Source organism: Labeo rohita, chromosome 1, assembly GCF_022985175.1.
Source record: "Labeo rohita strain BAU-BD-2019 chromosome 1, IGBB_LRoh.1.0, whole genome shotgun sequence".
Taxonomy (NCBI): Eukaryota; Metazoa; Chordata; class Actinopteri; order Cypriniformes; family Cyprinidae; genus Labeo; species Labeo rohita.
In genome coordinates this window covers 22,565,662-22,587,138 of record NC_066869.1, presented here as the reverse complement: position 1 = coordinate 22,587,138, position 21,477 = coordinate 22,565,662, and the positions used below count along the sequence as shown (strand labels likewise).

At 34.5% G+C, this 21,477-nt stretch overlaps 3 protein-coding genes across 3 annotated transcripts; all 3 read right to left on the bottom strand.

Moving 5' to 3' along the window:
* Positions 1-707: 707 nt before the first annotated feature.
* LOC127167027 (lectin-like) lies at positions 708-3,688 on the bottom strand. Its single transcript, XM_051112832.1, has 6 exons — positions 3,612-3,688; positions 2,207-2,282; positions 1,750-1,895; positions 1,505-1,645; positions 1,115-1,229; positions 708-957 (listed from the first exon to the last, which is right to left on the bottom strand). The coding sequence occupies exons 1-6, from the start codon at positions 3,612-3,614 to the stop codon at positions 884-886; spliced, it is 555 nt and encodes a 184-aa protein (XP_050968789.1). The 5' UTR covers positions 3,615-3,688; the 3' UTR covers positions 708-883.
* A 4,357-nt stretch (positions 3,689-8,045) lies between these two features.
* Positions 8,046-9,938, bottom strand: LOC127167044 (lectin-like). The gene is made up of 6 exons (XM_051112857.1): positions 9,908-9,938; positions 9,593-9,672; positions 8,783-8,925; positions 8,522-8,662; positions 8,329-8,440; positions 8,046-8,221 (listed from the first exon to the last, which is right to left on the bottom strand). The coding sequence occupies exons 2-6, from the start codon at positions 9,660-9,662 to the stop codon at positions 8,139-8,141; spliced, it is 549 nt and encodes a 182-aa protein (XP_050968814.1). The 5' UTR covers positions 9,663-9,672; positions 9,908-9,938; the 3' UTR covers positions 8,046-8,138.
* Positions 9,939-11,035: 1,097 nt separating this feature from the next.
* Positions 11,036-19,443, bottom strand: p2rx3b (purinergic receptor P2X, ligand-gated ion channel, 3b). The gene is given in 13 exon segments (XM_051112924.1): positions 11,036-11,835; positions 11,930-12,007; positions 14,618-14,683; positions 14,780-14,873; positions 15,095-15,236; positions 16,083-16,219; positions 16,316-16,393; positions 16,476-16,528; positions 16,530-16,570; positions 17,776-17,845; positions 17,958-18,029; positions 18,282-18,417; positions 19,079-19,443. Coding segments are annotated over 13 exon segments (1,239 nt in total). The 5' UTR covers positions 19,222-19,443; the 3' UTR covers positions 11,036-11,706.
* Between the last annotated feature and the right edge of the window lie 2,034 nt (positions 19,444-21,477).

The following is a 21,477-nucleotide window of genomic DNA, read 5'->3' as shown; positions in this document are numbered from 1 at the left end:
TGCAGATGAGCAAACAATCTAAAAATGCAGATGTCTTGCAGATGTAAATGTCTTGCAGATGTAAATGCAGACGTCAAATAGACATCTCTGAGATGTACCTGTGCTATCAGGGAAGTAACTTCTTCAGTTGTTTTCAATAAGATAAATGAAATATTTCACCAGTTCCCACTGTCACAACTCTAATATGAATGAATAATAGGCCTACAAAAATACTAAACTGAAAAATTACACTTGTACAATTTTTTAGAAAGAATGTACTTTGTGCTTAAAATGAGCCTAAAATACAAAATAATAACCCTAATTAGGGAAAGTAAAGATACATTTCCAAAACAAACATGTGGATGTTCCAAAACAATACAAATGTGGATTTGTAAAGTCATAATTTTATTATGTAATACTGTTTTGATCTGTTCGCTTGCAGTAGTTTCTTTACTATTTTTCATAGTGTGATTTTTGCTGGGCTAAAACAAGGGTCAGTCTGACTCACAAACATCATTTATTATAATTATTTATATTAGTATATGGGGAAACAGTCCAAAAATATATTGTCCCTGTTTTTTAAATTGTAGATAATCACAAGAGAGATTTAAATGGCATTTTGACTACTGTCCCCAGTTTCTATTTCAGAAATCTGGTCTCCTTAATATTTATGGTCATTATAATCAGACATACAATAAAAAAAAAACAAAATCAACTGATAATTTTGATTGCAAATGCTCTTTATTATCATTTTAAAGTTATCTGAAGAATTGTTTTATATATTTTTTTTTTATATGTTTTATATTATTTTAGATTTTTTTTGTTGATGCAGAGAAAATCATTTTATTCAGAAAGTTTAATGGGATGATACCCAGATAAAACTCCATCTTCTCAGGGCCTGGTTTCAAGATGGTATTTTGAAGGCACAAATGTAGTTTTTCTTGTAAGAACAAGCGTCATCATTCCATCTACCAGTCTCTGAAAATGTGAGGGACAGTAAAAGATTATTGTACCTTCTGCAGTGTGTCTCACTACATATTCCTCAGAGCATCACTGTAATAAATCATTTAGCAAAACATTTAGTTAAAATTGAATGTGATTATCTTATAACCCATTAGGGTCTCTCTGTTCTTACCTTTCCAGTTCATCTCCAGGCATTCCTCTTTGCTACTGTATATGTTGGTGGGCTCACCAGTTGTCCAAATTTCAAAGTCCCAGAAGGATTCATCAAGCCAAAGAAATTTACCAGACTGAGTGAATGAGAGAAGATTTTAATGAAGAATGTCACTGAAAATCAGGAAATAATGATAATTTATCTTTGCTCTCCCTATTTGTGAACACTGTGTATTTGTGAAATTATTTGGTTTCAATTTGGCAATTGTCAACATTGCAGTGCATTTTTCCTCAGTCACTGCAGTTCAATATCTTTTTGTTGAAATGTCACTGAAAATCAGGAAATAATGATAATTTATCTTTGCTCTCCCTATTTGTGAACACTCTTTTTTTTCAGGTCTTTTCTTTTTACCTGAAATAATTCAAAGGCTCCAAGCCAGATGCGCAGGTTGTTTGGGTTGAATTTTTTCACAATGTAGAGCAAGAGTTCATTTTGATTTTTACTATGCACTGACACCAGGTGTGCACCAGGGGCTTTCTCCCGACAGCTGAACTGGACATGAAAAAAGGAAGAGCATTTAATGACTACAAATTACATTGATTTTTTTTTTTTTTTTTTTTTTTTTTTTTTTGTAACATTACATGACAAAAAAATACCTCGGCATCAGTGAAGTTAAGAGGCTGGTCGTAGTATCTGACACAGTAATTGTCCATTTTGTACCAGTGCTTTTCGAAGCCGTTCACATTACAACTTGTAGGCTTAGGACACCGCACAGTGACATTTGTACGGCCAGCAGCAAACCCTAAATGACAGAATTACACATTTGAGCTCTAAGAATTTCATAAATATGATATGTGTGTAGTATGTCTTACCTGCTCGAAAGTTAAACTTTTTATATATCACTCTGTTAATCTACTAATTCGGTCACTGTGTACTCAAAGCTGTGTACTCAAATACTTTACAAACCATATGCACAAATTATATGGTCACATGCTTTTTGTTAGTGACAACTGGTTTAACTTTAATTATTATCAGAGGCTCATTACAGAACTGGCCTGAAGTAATGGGTTGAAAATTCAACATAAATATATTTTAATATGAATTAAATGTTACCTCTCTTCATTATTAAGAAGTTTCCACTCCCAAAAAGGAGAGTCAGCAACAGAACGCTAGTTGATCCTGATTTGAACTGAAGTGGAATATGATTATTAACAACATTATTTTTGACCAACATGCTCAAATGTTTATATAGTGGCATGTGAAAGTTTGGGAACTCCCCTGCAGAATCTGTATGAATAATTTTAACAAAATAAGAGAGATCATACAAAATGCATGTTATTTTTATTTTATTTTTTTGTTTAGCACTGTCCTGAGTAAGATTTTTTACATAAAAGATGTTTACATATAGTAGACAAGACAAAAAAGCTAAAATTATTAAAATAACCCCCTTCAAAAGTTTGTTGTTCTTAATAACTATGTGTGGTAAAATACTATTTTTTGTTTGTTTGTTTGTTTCGTGATAGTTGTTCACAAATCTCTTGTTTGTTCTGAACAGTTAAACTGAACACTGTTCTTCAGAAAAAATCCTCCAGGTCCTGCAGATTCTTCAATTTTCCAGCATCTTTTGCATATTTGAAAGCTTTCCAGCAGTGACTGTATGATTTTGAGATCCATCTTTTCACACTGAGGACAATTGAGAGACTCAACCACAACTATTAAAAAAAGGTTCAAACATTCACTGATGCTCCAGAAGGAAACACGATGCATTAAGAGTCAGGGGGTGAAAACTTTTTGAATTTGAAGATAAAGGTAAATTACTTAATTTGTCTTCCCGGGAAACATGCAAGTATCTTCTGATGCTTCTGAAAGGCAGTACTAAATTGAAAAAAAAAAAAGACATTTCAACAAAATAAGAAAAATTTGGACATCTTCATCCTGTTCAAAAGTTTTCACCCCCAGCTCTTAATGCATTGTGTTTCCTTCTGGAGCATCAGTGAGCTTTGAACCTTTTTTAATAGTTGTGTTTGAGTCCCTCAGTTGTCCTCAGTGTGAAAAGATGGATCTCAGAGTCATACAGTCACTGTTGGAAAGGCTTCAAATATGAAAAAGATGCTGGAAAACTGTAGAATCTGCAGGACCTGGAGGATTTTTCTGAAGAACAGTGTTCAGTTTAACTGTTCAGAACAAACAAGGGACTCATGAACAATCATCACAAAACAAACAAACAAACAAAAAAACAGTCGTAAATCATCCAGGGAACTACACACAGTATTAAGAACAAAGGGTTCCCAAACTTCTTTTAATAATTTCAGCTTTTTTTTTTTTTTTTTGGAGTATATGTAAACATCTTTTATGTAAAATGTCTTACTCAGGACAGTAGTAAAAAAAATAACATGAATTTTCTATGATCTCTCTTATTTTGTTAAAATTATTCCCATTTTCACAGATCCTGCAAGGGGTTCACAAACTGTCACATGCCACTGTATATATATATATATATATATATACAAGGACTTACCATTGCAGTTCATCAGCTTCTGTCCTCACAATAAGTTTTGCTTCTGTCTCACCTTATTTTATACCTGTGCATTCGATTTCACAACTCCTCCTCTTGTTATACTGACTTAAGAGTGTAGAACAGTTTTTTTATTCTTCATCACACAGGAAACACATCTAGTTACTGAAGCATTTCAACATAAATATATTTAATATAATTAGAACATTTTTAATATAATGAAAACATTTTTTTTTATTAGGACATTAAAGACTTTCATTCCCACTGCAATTTTCTCATTTCAGTCTGAATCACAACACACTCCAGGACCGATGTTGGCTATCCCTGCTGTAGTCAATGGTTTTTTACCTTCCCTTACAAAATTAATCAATGATGTTGGTTCTTTGCACCTCTTTTTTTGCTTTGTTGCAGAGGAGTTCATTAGGGTCATTTAGGGTCTTCTTTAAATATACATGAAGATAAATGTTCATGATACTGCTTAAACCTATCTACCTTTTTTTAACATGCCTATGGGTGAAACTTTCGGTTCATTATCCGCTATACGGAAATAACGAGAAGAATAACAATGTGCAGTAAACAGTAAAACTGTTTGCACTACAAATCAGTGTGCTCATGGTTAAGATAATACATTAAAATAATATAGTGAGACACACCAATTTGCAATATCAAGCAGCAAAACAAGCTGTTTTGTACAGCTAAAAATAGCTAGACACGGATGAGACTGGAAGCCAGACCCATAAAATTCACAAATGGTTTGTGACCAGCTGACACAAGATGCTCTGAGCAACATAGATTCCTAAAAAAATGAGTAAAATATAAAGTAAAGGGATACTAGAATAATCAGGTCAGAATAATAATAATTAGAAATGGACAAACAACCAGGTCATAATAAAATGGAGTCAGATTAGAATTTAATTTAAATTAACACGCAGGAAACCTTCAGCCACCACTGGATACCTTTGTTGGGCCAGTTTGGTGGACCTTACACTGTCTTCTCAGTAACTATTTGATCTGTCTCACCTAATTTAATACTCACAACTCCTCCTCTTCTCTCACTCATCCTTATCTTCAGCGTGTATGTGATGTGTCACCACACACCACATAGAACCACTTTTTCTACTAATCTAATTTTCTACTAATCTATTTATTACACAATTAATTATTTAATATATTTAATATATATTACTTTTACAAAACTACTAATGTACGCAGAGGTAAAACTCAACCTATGCATCCACATATCACTGGAATAAAGCAATAATAGAGAATATCATAGAAAAGTGTTTTTTTTTTAGCACATATTTTTGTGGAAAGATGGGGAATTTTCTTTTGGTTGAGAAAGTTTCCTAACATGTTCAAAATGTGTCATATGGAAGTAAATGAATGACTAGTTTTCTGTTGAATTGCAGTAACTGAAAAAAATGCACTGCATTAACAGTGTTGGCATTTTAATGCATTGTGTTTTCAGGGCTTGCATTTTGGGTGGCTGTAATTCATACACAAATTAAAAATGTCTTAGTGTTCACCTTCAAGTCTTCCAAAAAAAAATTCTGTTTAAAATTTCTACCTATAATATAATAATATCATTTTACTTATTTTAATTCACATTCATTCAAATATAATAATACAAATTATTTGGTTTAAATTTGGCAGAATTGTCATTTTTCCTCAGTCACTGCAGTTCAACATCTTTTTTTAATATTAAATAAAATAATAAATAAAAATAAATTATTAGTCATTAACCCTTTAACTGTCACCCCCATTTTTGAACATAGACGTTAAAGAGCACCAACCTAAGTTATAGAAAGTGCACTATAACTTAAATTGTTATAATTCATGAACAAATACATTTTCTAATATGACTTTGAAGTACCATTTCCGTGGTAATGCAATGTCAGATTTTAAAATGGGTTTCAAAGATGAATTTTGAGGCTTTAAACATTCAATTGATATACAATTTATAAAACATGATAGAGAAAAAGGCAATAAAAAAAAGACTTTTGGTGAAATGCCAAATTTGCTGTTGCTCACAATCTGAATGCTTCATAGACTTGATTGCTTTACACATTTTTACTAGCTACACAAATCTAGTGTAGACCGATGTATAAATGTCATCACAGGGTGACAACTTAAAATGTGAACACACAGAGTGTACATAATTATTTTCTATTCACTTCACTTTTTGCATGATAATAGTACTTTATTTTTATGCCAGCCATACTAGTACTCTGTCCACCAGAGCTGTTGCCCATGAATTGAATGTTCATTTCTCTACCATAAGACATCTCCAAAGGCATTTCAGAGAATTTGGCAGTTCATCCAACCATCCTCACAACCGCAGACCACGTGTAACCACACCAGCCCAGGACCTCCACATCCAGCATCTTCACCTCCAAGATCATCTGAGACCAGCCACCCGGACAGCTGCTGCAACAATCAGTTTGCATAACCAAAGAATTTCTGCACAAACTGTCAGAAACCGTCTCAGGTAAGCTCATCTGCATACTCGTCGTCCTTGACTGCAGTTCATCATCGTAACCAACTTGAGTGGGCAAATGCTCACATTCGATGGTGTCTGGCACTTTGGAGAGGTGTTCTCTTCACGGATGAATGCCGGTTTTCACTGTACAGGGCAGATGGCAGACAGCGTGTATGGCGTTGTGTGGGTGAGCGGTTTGCTGATGTCAGCGTTGTGGATCGAGTGGTTCATGGTGGTGGTGAGGTTATGGTACGGGCAGGCATATGAACACAGGTGCATGTTACTCATTCATGTCACCCATTAAGCATGTTTGGGATGCTCTGGATCGGTGTATACGACAGCGTGTTCTAGTTCCTGTCAATATCCAGCAACTTCGCACAGCCATTGAAGAGGAGTGGACCAACATTCCACAATCAACAACCTGATTAACTCTATGCAAAGGAGATGTGTTGCACTGCGTGAGGCAAATGGTGGTCACACCGGATACTGGTTTTGGACCCCCCCAAAAAAAAAAAAAAACCTGTTGCGTTTATAAGTTTGGCCATCTCTTTCATTTTCACAACCCCTCCTGCTTCTCTCACATTTTTCTTCACATTTTACTGTCAAATCTAATCTTACTTTCAGAGTTATTTCTAACACATGAAATGCCCTTAACAAATGCAGCCTCATGATAACACAAAAGCCACTTTTATTACACAGCATTATGCTGCAAGAAGCATTACTTAATGTAATTTCTTGTTCACTATTACAGCTAGATGATAAATCTGTCAAAAATAGTGTGCATGCTATAAAAATATGTATAATAATGTATTTAGGTACAGCACAGTTAAAGGATTAGAACAAAAATGTACATATATACAGATCATTTACTCACCACTTTGTCATCCAAGATGTTCATGTCTTTCTTTCTTCAGTCGTAACAAAATCATGTTTCTTAAGGAAAACATTTCAGGAATGTTCTCCATATAGTCGACTTCAATGATGCCCCCAAATTTGAACTTCCAAAATGCAGCTTAAATGTAGCTTCAAGAGGCTGTAAACGAACCCAGCTGAGGAAGAGAGGTCTTATCTAGTGAAACGATCTGTCATTTTTGAAACAAACTGACAATTTATATATTTTTTAAACTCAAATGCTGCATTTTGGAAATTCAAACTTGTGGGGCACCATTAAAGTCTTTTATATGGAGAGAAATCCTGAAATGTTTTCCTCAAGAAACAAGAAAGACATGAACATCTTGGATGACAAGGGGGTGAGTAGTGAAAGTGAACTACTCCGTTAAAGGAAATTAACCCATTAATTACTCACTCTCATGTTTTTCCAAACCTGTACGACCTTTGTTCATTTCGGAACACAAATTAAGATAAGAGAATTCATGAAATTCAAGAGCTTTCTGACCCTGGATAGACAGCAATGTAACTACCACATTCATAGCCCAGAAAGGTAAGGACATCATTAAAAAAGTCATGTGACATCAGTGGTTCAATCTTAATTTTATGAAGCTACTAGAATACTTTTCGTGTGCAAAGAAAACAAAAATAACAACTTTATTCAACAATGTCTTCTCTTCTGTGTCAGTCTTCGACCCACATTCATGGGAGTACCACAACACATACGTAAAATGTTCGTGCTGCCCAGAAAGTTTAGTCAACTTTAATTAGACACATAAAAGTTAGTCTAAAACAAAAGTTTAACTTGTGATTGATAAGGGCCACAAATACTTTGCAACTGTAATTTGAACAGGGACTACTCGGGGAACACAGTTGGTTTCTACAGCCCCTTCAAGTGGCTGATATGAGAACTGTAATGATGTGATTAGAAATATTCATGTAATAGTATGGTGACAAAAAATAGAAAGCATATTTAGAAGCATATTAGAAGCATAATAGAAGCATATTTTCCCCAAATATGTATTTATGTAGTATTTTAAGGCAATCCAGTCAGTCCAATACAAAAACAATTCATTATGTTTATTATAATTATTTTAATTCATTTTAAACAGAGCATTTTATGTTAAAGGTTTAATGATAAAACAGTTCAGTCTAGGCCTGCTTTAAATCAAAGCTGTCATCACTTTGAAGGCACACACATAGTTTTTTTGCACATAACATGCATCGTCATTCCACTTGCCAACATCTAAAAAAGTAAAAAAAGTTTAAATTAACAGAATGAACAGTTTGAATAATAACTTGATTTTGCCAGTAAATAGAAGTGTTGGTAAAATGATAAAACGAAACACTTACAAAGCCAGTTCATTTCCGCACAGTCTCCATAGTTCGAGATGTATCTGGGCTCACCAGGTGCCCAAATCTGATAGTTCCAAGAGGAACCATCAGTCCAAATGAATCTGCCAGACTGAGAGAGTGAGACGGAGACAAAACATTTTAAGGAACAGGTTACTGACAAAGAAAAAATAGGTAAATTGGTCTCATTTACCTGAAAAAGCTTAAAGGCTCCAATCCACATGCGAATGTTGCCTGGGTTTAACTTGACCACAATGCAGATTAAATCACCAATAGCCTTTGAGTCATGCACTGACACCAGGTGTGCACCAGGGGCTTTGCTTCTGCAACTGAACTGTACAAAAAGGAAGTGCAATAATGTCAAAACAAAAGAAAATAGGAAATAATTTAGAGAATGTGAGCATATGTCATTTTGTGTATCTAATGTGTATTTTATCCCACTGACACTGCTCACCTCAGCATCAGAGAAAGTGAGAGGGTTGCCGAAATATTTGACACAGTCTGACCCCACTCTGTACCAATCCTTATAGCCAGTCATTGGACATGGTTTAGGCAGAACACAGCCTGATGATAGATTTCTGTGTCCAGCAGCTTCATCTAAACGACAGCATTACATTCCGAATTTATCCTGCACTCTTAAAAATAAAGGGTGTTTTCACAATGGTGCAACAGAAGTTTTTCCTGAACGCAGAAGTCATGCCTGAGTCTTAACCGGAAGGATGCTTCGCTTTTCCGGTCTCCAGTGTTTCTAATCAAGTTAGCGTATATTCCCGAGCTGATAATCTAACATTAAACTTTTTAAAATGATTTTAAAAAGCACATGGCTCCAATGACCGTCATTTGTCAGTGCCTCACTCCTCAAAGTTGAATGAGTGTGTAGATGACACGAAAGTGGCCAACGTTAGCTACATTAAAAACAGATGGCCACTATTTAAATGGGTTCCTATGGAGACCGGAACAGAAGAGCATACAATCGGAAGTTAGAATTCGTAACGGCGGCGCTCATCGTTTTCTTAGGAAAAGGTCTGTAGAAGAAGAATTTTGGGTTCCCCAAAGAACCTTTCAGTGAACAGTTCTTAAAATAACACATTTTTTTATAAGTATTAAAAATAGTTTCATAATTTGAACAACATTTTGTGCAGTGGAAAGGTTATAACCACTGAAGTTATGCAAGCAGCAATGCCAATGAAGAACCTTTTTTAAGAGTGTTGAAGTTAAAAGTCTGTGTTTATTGCTTGAAAATAAAATATGAATTCAACATCACCTCTTTCAATCGTTAAGAAGCTACCACTTCCGAAGAGGAGAGTTATCAGTAAAAAGCTAAAAGACTCCATTCCTGATATGCTGTGAAAGAGAAAACATTATTAGTGGAAGCTTACATTATTTTTTATAAAATAAAAATTGAAAGATTTTCTTTCCTTTTTTTATATATATATATATATATATATATATATATTTATTTGGAATAATGTTCAAATAATACATGGTTACCAAGAAAAATATAGGCCTAACTAGATGCAATAATGACATAATATTTTATGCTTTTTTAATACAACAAATGTTTTTCTTGAGGACTTACCGCTGCAATCCTTTCTCTCGTCTTCTATGTCCCTTCATAACAACATTTAGTTTGTCTTAAGTCATTGCATTCTTTTTCACAACTCCTCCCTTTCTATAACCAGGGTTATTAGAGTTAACTAGAACTAAAACTAAAACCATTAAACAACAACAACAACAACAACAACATTACTTTAAAAAAAAATCTGATCTAAAATAAAATAAAATACCAAAACATTTCAGCTTCAATTTGAGCTAGTTGCATCATTTCATTTCATTTTCATTTGTTGTCGGTGTAACCTGATGTACTAAAATAACTCAATCTAACACTTTAAGTACAAATTAAAAGAAAACAGAAAATCTAAAAATAAAAACTAATCCAAAACATTTATAAATGTATAATAGTATTTCAATGAGGCTAAAGTAATACTATCTCTAATCTAGTTTCACATGAAAGTGTTTTCATTGCATTGCAATAAATAAATAAATAAATAAATAAATAAAGATATATGATTATTACAAATCATCTGTGGATTAGATCGACTAAATTTAGTCATATGAAAGCATTTTGGTCACATTAAACACTTTTATCCTATTGCAGTTGTTTGACTAAATTAAGAAAGCCTGTTTCTTTCCCACACTAGACCGTTATACCACTGTCCCATGTGGTTACAGCCTCAGTTGCTGATCTATTCAAATTTTAACTTCTACTTTTCACATTGCAAACTACAGATAATGGAAATCACAAGCTGAATGAAGATACTCAAGTCTTTAATGTCATAAAAAAAACTGCGATGGGTGTTTTTTAGAAAATGACTAGAGCTTATTATCTTCTCTTTCAGCTTACTAAATTTATATTTCTCCTAAACACTCATATGGCGTTCGTTTTTTACAACTCCTTCTCATTCTCACTTTTTCTTACTGCATTTGAACTGTGATACTTATTCAGCAGTCTTCAAACTGAAAACCAAATGCTTTTAGTAATGTTAGCCATGCACTTTTTACTCCTAAAGTGAATTTTCAGTCATCGATGGAGATATCTTGTAAGTCTTGTTTCTCTGTCATTAATCACTAGTTCAGATGAGAACAGTTTATTTATATTACAAATGACAGGTAAATGTACATTTGTTTTTATTGCCCTGAGCCTCCCCGTAACCTGCATCAAAGTTTACAAGCAAACGAATGGAATTAGTTGTAGTATAAACAAAGTATTAACAACTTGTATTAGTTCAGAAAAAGTTGGTCATGCAATGTTTCCATCCACACTTAGCCAAAGATGTGACTGATATTCTTTAACAATAAGTTTAACAATAATTCACAAAATAAAAATAACACATACAGCGGCATAACTACATTTGGGTGTATACTATACAATCACATGAACTATTAAATATAATTAACTAATTACTATTTAAGGCCATGCAAACACTATGAGCATACATAAAGTGTGAACATTTACTTACGATTTAACGTTACTATTTACAAAATGTAGTTTTTTTTATTAGTCAGGTAAATAATTCATTTTGACTGATTGATTTTGAGATGTTTAAGATTTGGGCCATGGCTATAAAGTGAAAATACTCCTTATGTTTAAGGCAAATGTAAAATTGGGGTAGGAGGGAGTTCAGTTTTAGAAGTTAATAGCTTATGGAAGGTAAATCTTTGATTATTTATTCATAATGTTGGTATATTGGTCTAGACGGTTCTATGTGGAAAGGTCTAGGTTTAGTGGAAAAAATGATCATAATTATGACTCGTATGAGTGCACTGAATTAATGAAGAACTTTTTCAGTCCTTCCCCATGTGCTGTGATCAGCACTATTAACTATATTGTCCAATGGAAAATGCTCCAGAGTCGTTGGAGAACTTCTCGTCAGTTTTGATTGAATGCTGGCTTTGGTCTCTGGTTCTGTAAAATGAATTATTGCTCTGAATATGTGAATCTGAGACCTAGAAAAAGAGCAAGAGAGAGAGTGAGGCAAAGATTATTTTCATTTTCTAGATAGATGTAATGCTGTTGTCGACTTGCTCGCAAAATGCAAACCTCTTCAAATTTCTTGGCCTTGTATTGGTCAGCTCCTTTCAAGAAGTTCAGCAGAATAATGTCACAAAGCACTGTACCCTAAAATAAAGAACATTAAGAAAAAGTGTCAGGTTACAGAATGTGCTCTTGGACATTCTGATATTTAATCTTCCCATAAATAATTATTTTCTATTGTGACTAACTCAGTTTTAAACATGAGCAATAATAAAACATTTGTATGCATTTATGAATGCCATGCTAATACATGCTAATGCTTTAAAAATATTATTAGTAGAAAAAAAAAAAAAAAATTGGTGCATTACCGAATGTGCTTTAATTAATGACAAAAACAATCTAGATCAAGATGAGGATGCAGACAAAACTGATGTCATGAAGGATACAGTTATATAAAAAGGTAAATTGGTGTGTGGTTCTCTGAGGCAATACCTGGTTTCTATAAAGTGTCTCCATTATGCAAGTAAATTATGTCTATACTGATCGATCTTTCCTGAAGATCTGGGGCCAGTCAGGCGGTTTGCTCACTTCTCATTAGGATCACATTTCAGATGATTTAACATATTTTCATTATTTGCCACATATACAGTAATTACACTAGTCAGAACTGTGGTCAGAGTGCTGTGCTTAGTAACTGGTAGCATATTTGCAGTAAAGTCTGCAACACTAAACTCTGGTAGCATATTTGCTTAAATTAACTGACATTTTTTCTAAGAATGTTATATGCCAAAAATGTAAGCACACTGAATAATTAAAATAAAACATTAAAAAAATAAACAATTTCAGTGGAAAGTCAGCGGTGCAATATGAAGTGACCAAACCAGATCTCATAATAACTAATTAAATTTAAAAAATGAATCTTATCTTTTAGCAAATATCTGAATTTTACTAACAGGATTGGAAATTAGTGAGGGCTTGTGGGAAAAATACCTTATAAATTTAAAGGGGTCATCTGATGCCCATTTTCCACAAGTTGATATGATTCTTTAGGGTCTTAATGAAAAGTCTATAATATACTTTGGTTAAAAATTCTTAATGGTTGTGTAAAACAACATCCTTTTTACCTTGCCAAAATCAGCTCTGCAAATATCATCCTGTTCTGGTCAAGGTTGCTTTAAATGTTAATGAGCTTTGCTCACCCCACCCCTCTCTTCTCTCTGTGGAGTGACGAGCCTGTTTACTTTAGCCGCATTTAGCCGCTACACTTGCTAACTAGCATGTTATTAGGAAAGGTGATCGCAAAGATTCATAAAAAACCCTTATACTCACTTCTGCTGTAAGGGAAGCTGGATCACAAATGATTTGCGTGAACATAGACGGATATATATAGCTTGGGAGGCGCATTCCCTTCACAAACAAACGTAATCTACTGCATCTTCAGCGGCTCAGATGTCGGGAGTAAATTATGACCACTATGTTCATTATTACATCCAGCAACACAACACCTCAATCGCTCAGTCGGAGATATTCTTGTCTAACTTACATCCCTGCTCCGGCATCGAAACAATGAAGGTCGGACTGTTGTAAGGTGGGTCTGAGGTAAAACGCTCAGGTCAATCAACTATCGCAGGAGCGGCCTCTGTCGGTGTGACGCCACAATGACAAACATCTGAGAATGGCTCGATTTGAAAAAGGGGATATTATTTTTATAGATTAATTAAAAACCACTGCATGGATTTTTATCATTATAGGGTAGATGTGTACATACACTGCCATACGCTGCCACATTAATGTCCAAACAACATGTAAAAGTGAACTTTGCATCCGATGACCCCTTTAAGACAAAAGGCCAAAACTGTCCCTGCACAATTGAATTATATATCACAGCTGTGAAAATGAATGAAAAGTGTCAATTCACAGAATTACATTTAGATTTGATCACACTGCATCAGATTTACACGCTGTTTTGTGCAGCTTTGAGCCTTATAACCAATCAAACACGTTTCTGTTGAAATTAGGAATGCATTGGCCAATCAGATGCGCTTAGATTAGTCAGCGCTAAAAAATGGTGGAGTTGTTAACGCCTCATCATATACAACACAGTGCAGATACGATGTAAATAAAAGATTAATTTCGTAGCTGCAGGGATTGTAACGGGAGTTTTCGCATAACTTGTGCACGACTTAGCTAACGTCATGGACAGACATGTTTTGTCTGTAAAGCTAGAATGTGACGCACCCAAAACAAAACAAAAACGATCTAATGATTATTTTGTCATAATACTGCATGCCTATGAGCTCCTGTTTTGTTTTTTTTTCCATGTTAATTAAGATACCATTTTAAATAGTCTATTGTTTAAAATATTGATTAAAGTAATTGGGCAAATTTCAGTATTTGACGTTAAAGACAACATATAGTTTTTATAATAATAAGGTGATTATAAAAATTTCCCTCACAAATGTAAAAAATATAGCCCCTTAATGAAAAAAGTTCATTCCTGGCCCACTGCTTACGTCTGTGGTGTCGCACAGAATAATGTTTCTCTAACTATTATGGTTGCACCTATTAATTACTTTCTAGTGTTGTTCATTCTGATGTTGCTTTATTGTCACATTTAGTAGCTAATGACTTTTATTGTGACTTTTGAAGTTCATTTTCTACTAAATTATCCCAAATTATTGTAATTATCCAACATTTTTGTGGTAATAAACTGATTAATGTTCATGCACAGAATCTAGTAATGAAGACACATACCACACCAACAGAGGTAAACGCAGCAACCATGTTGATTAGAGTTGGGATCATGTCAAACTTTCCTGCCTTTAAAGAGAAGATTTAATGAGAAATTATGTTCACACTTGAAGTGAAGTATAAACTAAAATATACACAAACATGTATACACAAAGATGAACTCACGTCTCCATTAACCAGCACATCAAATCTGATGGCGTAGGCTTTCAGCAGAGTGCGATACTCGGTTCCGTTCTCCATTTTAAAATACTTTGCGTACCTAAGGACAAAGATTTAGACATGTTAGCAAAAAAGGATTTGAATAAGCATTATACAACCTATCAGCCTTTTTGTAATAGATATAGATAATACTTTGAACATTATGAATTAGCTTTGTGATTAACATGTGAATGATGTATGTGCATATGCAGTAGCATTAGAGCCCTGCAAACTGCAGCATTCTTCATTCAACCTTATGGTGGAAAGAAAAGCTTCTAGAACCTGAAGTTGTATCCTGGAGAGACAGTGGTCTTCTCTGACATGGCGTCCAGGCGAGTGAAAGAGTAGGCTGGCTTGCACTCATCATCTGCCTTGTCTAAATCACAAACCCATGCTATTTTTATCCCTATAACTCCCCCCTGAGAGAAAGATAGAGAGATACCTTACACAAATCCAATTTGACTTTGCACTTAAGGAGAAATAAAGGTAATGCAATTTTTTGTATTTTTTTTTTTTTTAAATACAACAATTATAATTAGATACTTAAAAAACGGTTATTTAATACATGTATTTAATATGTCTTCTTTTAATCTATTACCATTGGTGGAGAAAAAACATGACTGACCAAATTACATCTGATAATTACAGGGATAGTTCACTCAAAAATGAAAATTCTGTCATTAATTTACTCACCCTCATGTCTTTCCAAACCTGTAAGACCTTCGGAACAGAAATTAAGATATCCAAGAGCTTTCTGACCCTGCATAGACAGCAACGCAACTGAAATGTTCAAGACCTATAAAGGCAGTAAGGACATTGTTAAAATAGTCCATTTGACATTAGTGGTTCAACCGTAATTTTATGAAGCTACAAGAATACTTTTTGTGCGCGAAAATAAAACAAAAATAACTTTATTCATCGATTCGACGCGTGTTCAGGAGACTACACAACGCATGCTCAAAGCTTCATAAAATTAAGTTTAAATCACTGATGTCACATGGACAGTTTTATTAATGTCCTTGCTACCTTTCTGGGCTTAGAACATGTCAGTTGCATTGCTCTCTTTGCAGAGTCAGAAAGCTCTTGGATTTCATCAAAATATCTTGATTTGTGTTCTGAAGATGAATGGAGGTCTTACTGTTTTGAAACGACAAGAGGGTGAGTAATTAATGACAGAATTTTCATTTTCAAGTTTATCAATTATGGAATTGTTGTACAGAAGCCATTTTATTTTTTTAAAAAATCCAATAAAATAAACACTCACTTTTTTTAGCAAGAGTGGTAAAGTCTTGCTGTGCAAATCGGATCACATCCCCTACTTTGAATATTGGACAATACATGTTACTCTCAAAGTCGAAATTACATTTCTTTATGTAGGTACTATTGATGTTGGGCAAAAAGTTTCCCCTGAAAGGAAAAGAGAGATTTTCATTAAAAAACATAATTTACAGAAAAGCAGATGTTATTATAAAACAATTTGTCTTTGTGTTTGATTGCCATTACTTTGTAAAGTTAAAACGTGGGAAGCGTATGCTGTTCTTGATGAAGATGGTAAAGTTCTCCACCTCCATCATGGGGTTCCTGAGTAAAAAAAAAGCATCATCAGTCCTTTTATTCAACCATTCGCACATCTATGGATTTGTACATTAACAAGCTGACTCACGGTTGAATTTCATCAATCTCTGCAGGACACCATCCTTTGATTTCACAGGTTTTTTTGGGTAGCATTGAAGTTCACACATCGTCCAGTCAGCAACCCTTGAGACACGGATATAATATCCACCTTATATTTACTGTAAGAGTGGGTGCGGCCATTTGAAAATTTTATGGGTATGACTTCAGGTGTCATGCGCGTCCAGCTATTTTTAGCTGTACAAAACAGCTTGTTTTGCTGCTTGATATTGCAAATTGGTGTGTCTTACCATATTATTTTAATGTATTATCTTAATTATGAACACACTGGTTTGTAGTGCAAACAGTTTTACCGTTTACTGATCGTTGTTATTCTTCTCGTTATTTCCCATAGCGGCTAATGAACCGGAAGTCTTACCCATAAGCTTACTTCCATGCTGAAGAATAAGGTGGATAGACCAGGACTGTTAAAACATGTTCCTGGAGGGCCACAGTCCTGATTAAACCCACCTGGACCAGCTAAACAAGGTCTTCAGACACATTAGCTGTGCCCCAATTCAGAGGCTGCATCCTTTGAAGGCTGCTTTCGAATAACCAAGTTCCTTTTTGGGCAATTAAGGACAGATAGATACTTCAGGGCCCAGACTATCTTAAGGTTCACTGTGCACTAGCGATGATTTATTTATTTTTAAATTTCTTTAGCGAAAATGCCGGATTACACATTTAAATGTAAGTACTGGGTTACAACTAAATTAAACATCTAACATTACAAAGAAAGATTGTTGAACTGAAATTTTAAAGAAGCCTAGTACTAATGTTACAGCCTCTTGTCAGTGGCAACTGTCATGGCTAGTAGACGAAAAAAAGTCTGTAGTCTAGACCGTCCCATTTAACAATGCCCAGTCTGGCTTTCGTGGCCCTGAAGGCGTGGCCTTTGAAGTCCACATGCTTTGAACGATGCAGCTTCTGAATTGGGACACAGCTACTAGAAACTTCCAGGCACGTGTGTTGGAGCTAATCTGAGCTAAAACCTACAAATTGTTGGCCCTTCAGGAGCAGGATTGGACACGTGATGATTTTGAGCTGTGCACAAATAGACTATTAAGGGCGTCAAATTTTAATCAATTTATATTTTTATGATATTACTAAGTTTAATAGGTTTTCCTTGACACTTTCAGGATCACAAAACAATGAAACACTAAGATTACATTCAGAATAATTCACAAGTATAATTAATTTAATTATTTATTGTTAAAATGCAATGATTCCTAATGATTTGGTCCTTCAGTAAACTCACAAAGACAACAAAGAAGATCAAAGAGAAATCTTACCATTGCTAGATGGTTTTAACATCAGCTTCTTACAAGTACTGTCACTGTCACACTTGAATTTCAACTCACTCTGAAGAGTAACATGTATAAACGTTAGTTAGTTTTAGTTACACGTATGAACACACAAAGACAAGAATCAGTCAAATTCATTCATCTTGACAGATTTCAGTGTCCTCACTCACCTCTGGACAGTGTCCCTGAACTTGGTTTTCTGTCGTGATGAGCTTAGTGATGACACAAAACACTGACGCCCCCTGACGCACACACACACACACACATTACATACATAAAAAAAGACATACTATGAAATAAATTAAATTTCAAATAGTACAAAGAATTTACTGTATTTATGAACAGATTTTCCAAATTAGAACATGAGTGAGATTTTGTTTTTTTAATTATCTTTTGGTGACAATTCTGTCATCAAACAGTGTAATATGTTATATAAACAAACATAGACACACACACACATATATATATATATATATCAACTGCTTGAGATTTACTTGAGTAGGTGTGACATAATCAGCTACATCCATGATCCGGTTGTTATACTCTCCAAACCCTTTCACTTTAGTCATGACTGATGATTCGATAGCTGTGTCTCTCACTTGATATGCTTTCTCATACAAAAACACCCAGCTGAGGAAGGTTGGGTAGGGTGGAAATAGAGAGAGGGAGGGGAAAAAAGATATACAGAGCGATTAAATACTGAGCTTTCTTTTTTACTTCCTTTAATGTAAGACACTTACAAATATTACAATATACTTAAATATATATGAAGAGTTCAGATGCAAAACCAGCTAAAAGCCATCTCGGTCAAAAAAGAGATAATGATACTGAGTGAATGCTCCTGACACATAGTATACATCCATCAAATATTTTTACTTTAAACTCGCTAAATTCCAGCCTCAGCCCAATCAGAAGTACCAGTACTTACATAGAAACCTATACAAAGTAGCCAGAAAGAAATGTTAATTGTAAAGAAATATGTCAGATGGATTTACAGGCTTTTACATCTGAACTCTTCATATATATTTATATACTTTTGTTTACTAAGAACAAAAACATAATTCCTACTTACACAGTTGCCTCTTAAAGTGCTTTACGTCAGTGATGTTACCACAATAAAACTATAAACTATAAAGGCATTTAACTGTCCAGTAATGATTAATCAGTTTTACTACAGTATATTTCTCCTTAGGTTTTTAAACAGAAACCAGATTTTTTTAAACACTTAGGCTCAATCTTAAATCTGTCTCTTTCAATGACACTGTAAAATGTTGTCTTAAAACACACTCACCCAATGAAGTATGTGATGATGAGGAGTTGGACGACACGGTTTATGATGCCGATGGTCCAGCTCTTTACCACCACGGACTTGGTCGTCTCATAGGTAAAGAAATCTGTAATGCAGTTCCACATTTTTCCAGAGCACTGCTGCATTCACAAAAATTACACTCCAGGTGTTTCAACGTATTAGTCTGAAAAGTTTAGTTAATTATTTAAAAATATAGCGTTGACGCTTCTGATATATCCGTCCAAATGCTTGATCCTGCGCTTTTATAATCTAAAACCCAAGGACTGTTAATAAAAGTCAAAAAGCTCTTTAATAATCGTCCTTATTTGTTTGCCTGATAAAAAGCCTTCACATCTTGAGAGAAGATGCTTTCATAGAAGACCCCCTCTCTCCTTCCTAGTCCCTCCCTCTCTCTCCTCCCTCATTCTTCCTCCTTCAGATATTCTATCCTTTCCTTACATATAACATTTACATGTTACACTCTTAGCCTACCCAAGCAGCTTGCAAAAGTGCACAAATCAAATTGCAAAGCCAAAATCAAACAATTACAAATCAAGGAAGAAGTTCCTAACATCTCTCAGTTGAATCTTGGCGAGTGACATGCATATTTTATCATGAGCACCATGACAGCGCCATGCAGCAGAAAAAAGCTGTTTCGCACTGAAAGTTCCATTAGTGTAGCATTAAAGATTTTAACTAGATTACATCTGTGTGTTCTGTTCCCATGATGGACCATATATAGTCATGTGCAATATTAGTTTGTTATCTAAACCCTCATATTCTGATAAGATTGACATTAATGGTTTTTATGCTTGGACGCACAAAATGTTGCATGTGTAAAAATAATAGTAGCCTAATAAGATTATCATAGGTTCTTTGATGAATAGAAAGTTCAAAAGAACAGCATTTATTTGAAATATTTTTCTAAAAACAATCTTTACTGTCACTTTTGATTAATGTTTCCTTGCTGAATAAAAAGATTGATATATTGGTGAAATTAGATTAAAATATTAGAGGAACAAAGACCTTCTGACACTGATACATCAAGTTGGTCTTTTACAAAGAGCTGGACTAGAGTGTCATTAGTTCCATTCATGCAAATGGGCAAAAAATGAAATTAGGATGCATCCCACAACTAGGCTAACACACACGCTTCAACCAAAATTGAGAGGTAACGATTCTTCACATGGCTAAGAGAGCAACCATTAACCTGTGGTTATCTCACTCCATAAGTACAATACATGTGGGACTCGCTTCCCCGCAAAAACATGCACAGTTCAGGCGTAACGCATGACAGAAGACCAAATCAAATGAGAGACTAAGCTCAAGTACTGCTGGAGTATTTGAAGATGTCTATCAGTCAAAGATAATGTTGAGTGTTAGATGTCTCATGATGATTCGATTGTCTTGAAACAGGATCTTGAGATGAGGGGAGGGTACGGAGTGAAAAGAGGGGAGAGAGAAAGAGACTGAGGAGAGAGTGAGGAAATGGATGGGACTCAATACAAATTGGTGAACAAAGTCATCAATGCACCAAATGCAATAATGAGCAAAGTGGTTTGAGAGTCATGATTGAGAGACAGACAAAATCCACAGAAACGTAACAGATACGAATAGGGGGAGTGACGCAAAAAAGCAGACTAAAGATAAATGGGAGCAGCGGGAAATAAGAGGAGGGGAGAGATGCAGGAATTAATGTTATATGCATATACCAGAAAATTAATTAGAAAATTAGTGGAAAAATATTTGATCGAATATTTAAACAGCATAGATATAATAATGATAGTCCTGAAGAGAGGAATATATAATCCTAATTAAGGGATAACAATAACAACAGCAATAACAATAATAATTGTAATAATTGAAAGGGCATTAAAAAATTGGTTCTATTTTTAACATTCTTCTACAAAGAGCAAAAGAGTTATTCTAATGAGAAAAGATGTAATAATAATGATAATATTTAAAAAAAAAACATTGTCTCATCTGGACGTAATATAATTCCTTTAGTGTTGGTCAAGAGTTTACACACACATTGCAGGATCTGCAAAACGTTAATTATTTTACCAAAATAAGAGGGATCATACAAAATGCATGTTATTTTGTATTCAGTACTGACCTGAATGAGATATTTCACATTAAAGATGTTTACATAGCTGAATTTATAAAATTGACCGTTCAACAGTTTACATACAGTTTTTGTTTAGTGATAGTTGTTCATGAGTCCCTGTTTGTCCTGAACAGTTAAACTGCCTGCTGTTCTTCAAAAAAAAATCCTTTAGGTCCCAAAAATTCTTTGGTTTTCTAGCATTTTCTTGTATTTGAACCCTTTCCAACAATGACTGTATGATTTTGAGATCCATCTTTTCACATTGAGGACAACTGAGGGACTCATATGTAACTAT

Coding starts and splice junctions, on each gene's coding strand:
- LOC127167027 (XM_051112832.1), bottom strand. Junction 1,896..2,206: donor CTTCTTAATAATGAAGAGAG/GTAACATTTAAT, acceptor TCTGTCATTTAG/GGTTTGCTGCTGGCCGTACA. Junction 958..1,114: donor CCTGGAGATGAACTGGAAAG/GTAAGAACAGAG, acceptor TCACATTTTCAG/AGACTGGTAGATGGAATGAT.
- LOC127167044 (XM_051112857.1), bottom strand. CDS start 9,662: ATGGAGTCTTTTAGCTTTTTACTGATAACTCTCCTCTTCGGAAGTGGT. Junction 8,663..8,782: donor TCACTTTCTCTGATGCTGAG/GTGAGCAGTGTC, acceptor CTTTTTGTACAG/TTCAGTTGCAGAAGCAAAGC. Junction 8,222..8,328: donor TGCGGAAATGAACTGGCTTT/GTAAGTGTTTCG, acceptor TTACTTTTTTAG/ATGTTGGCAAGTGGAATGAC.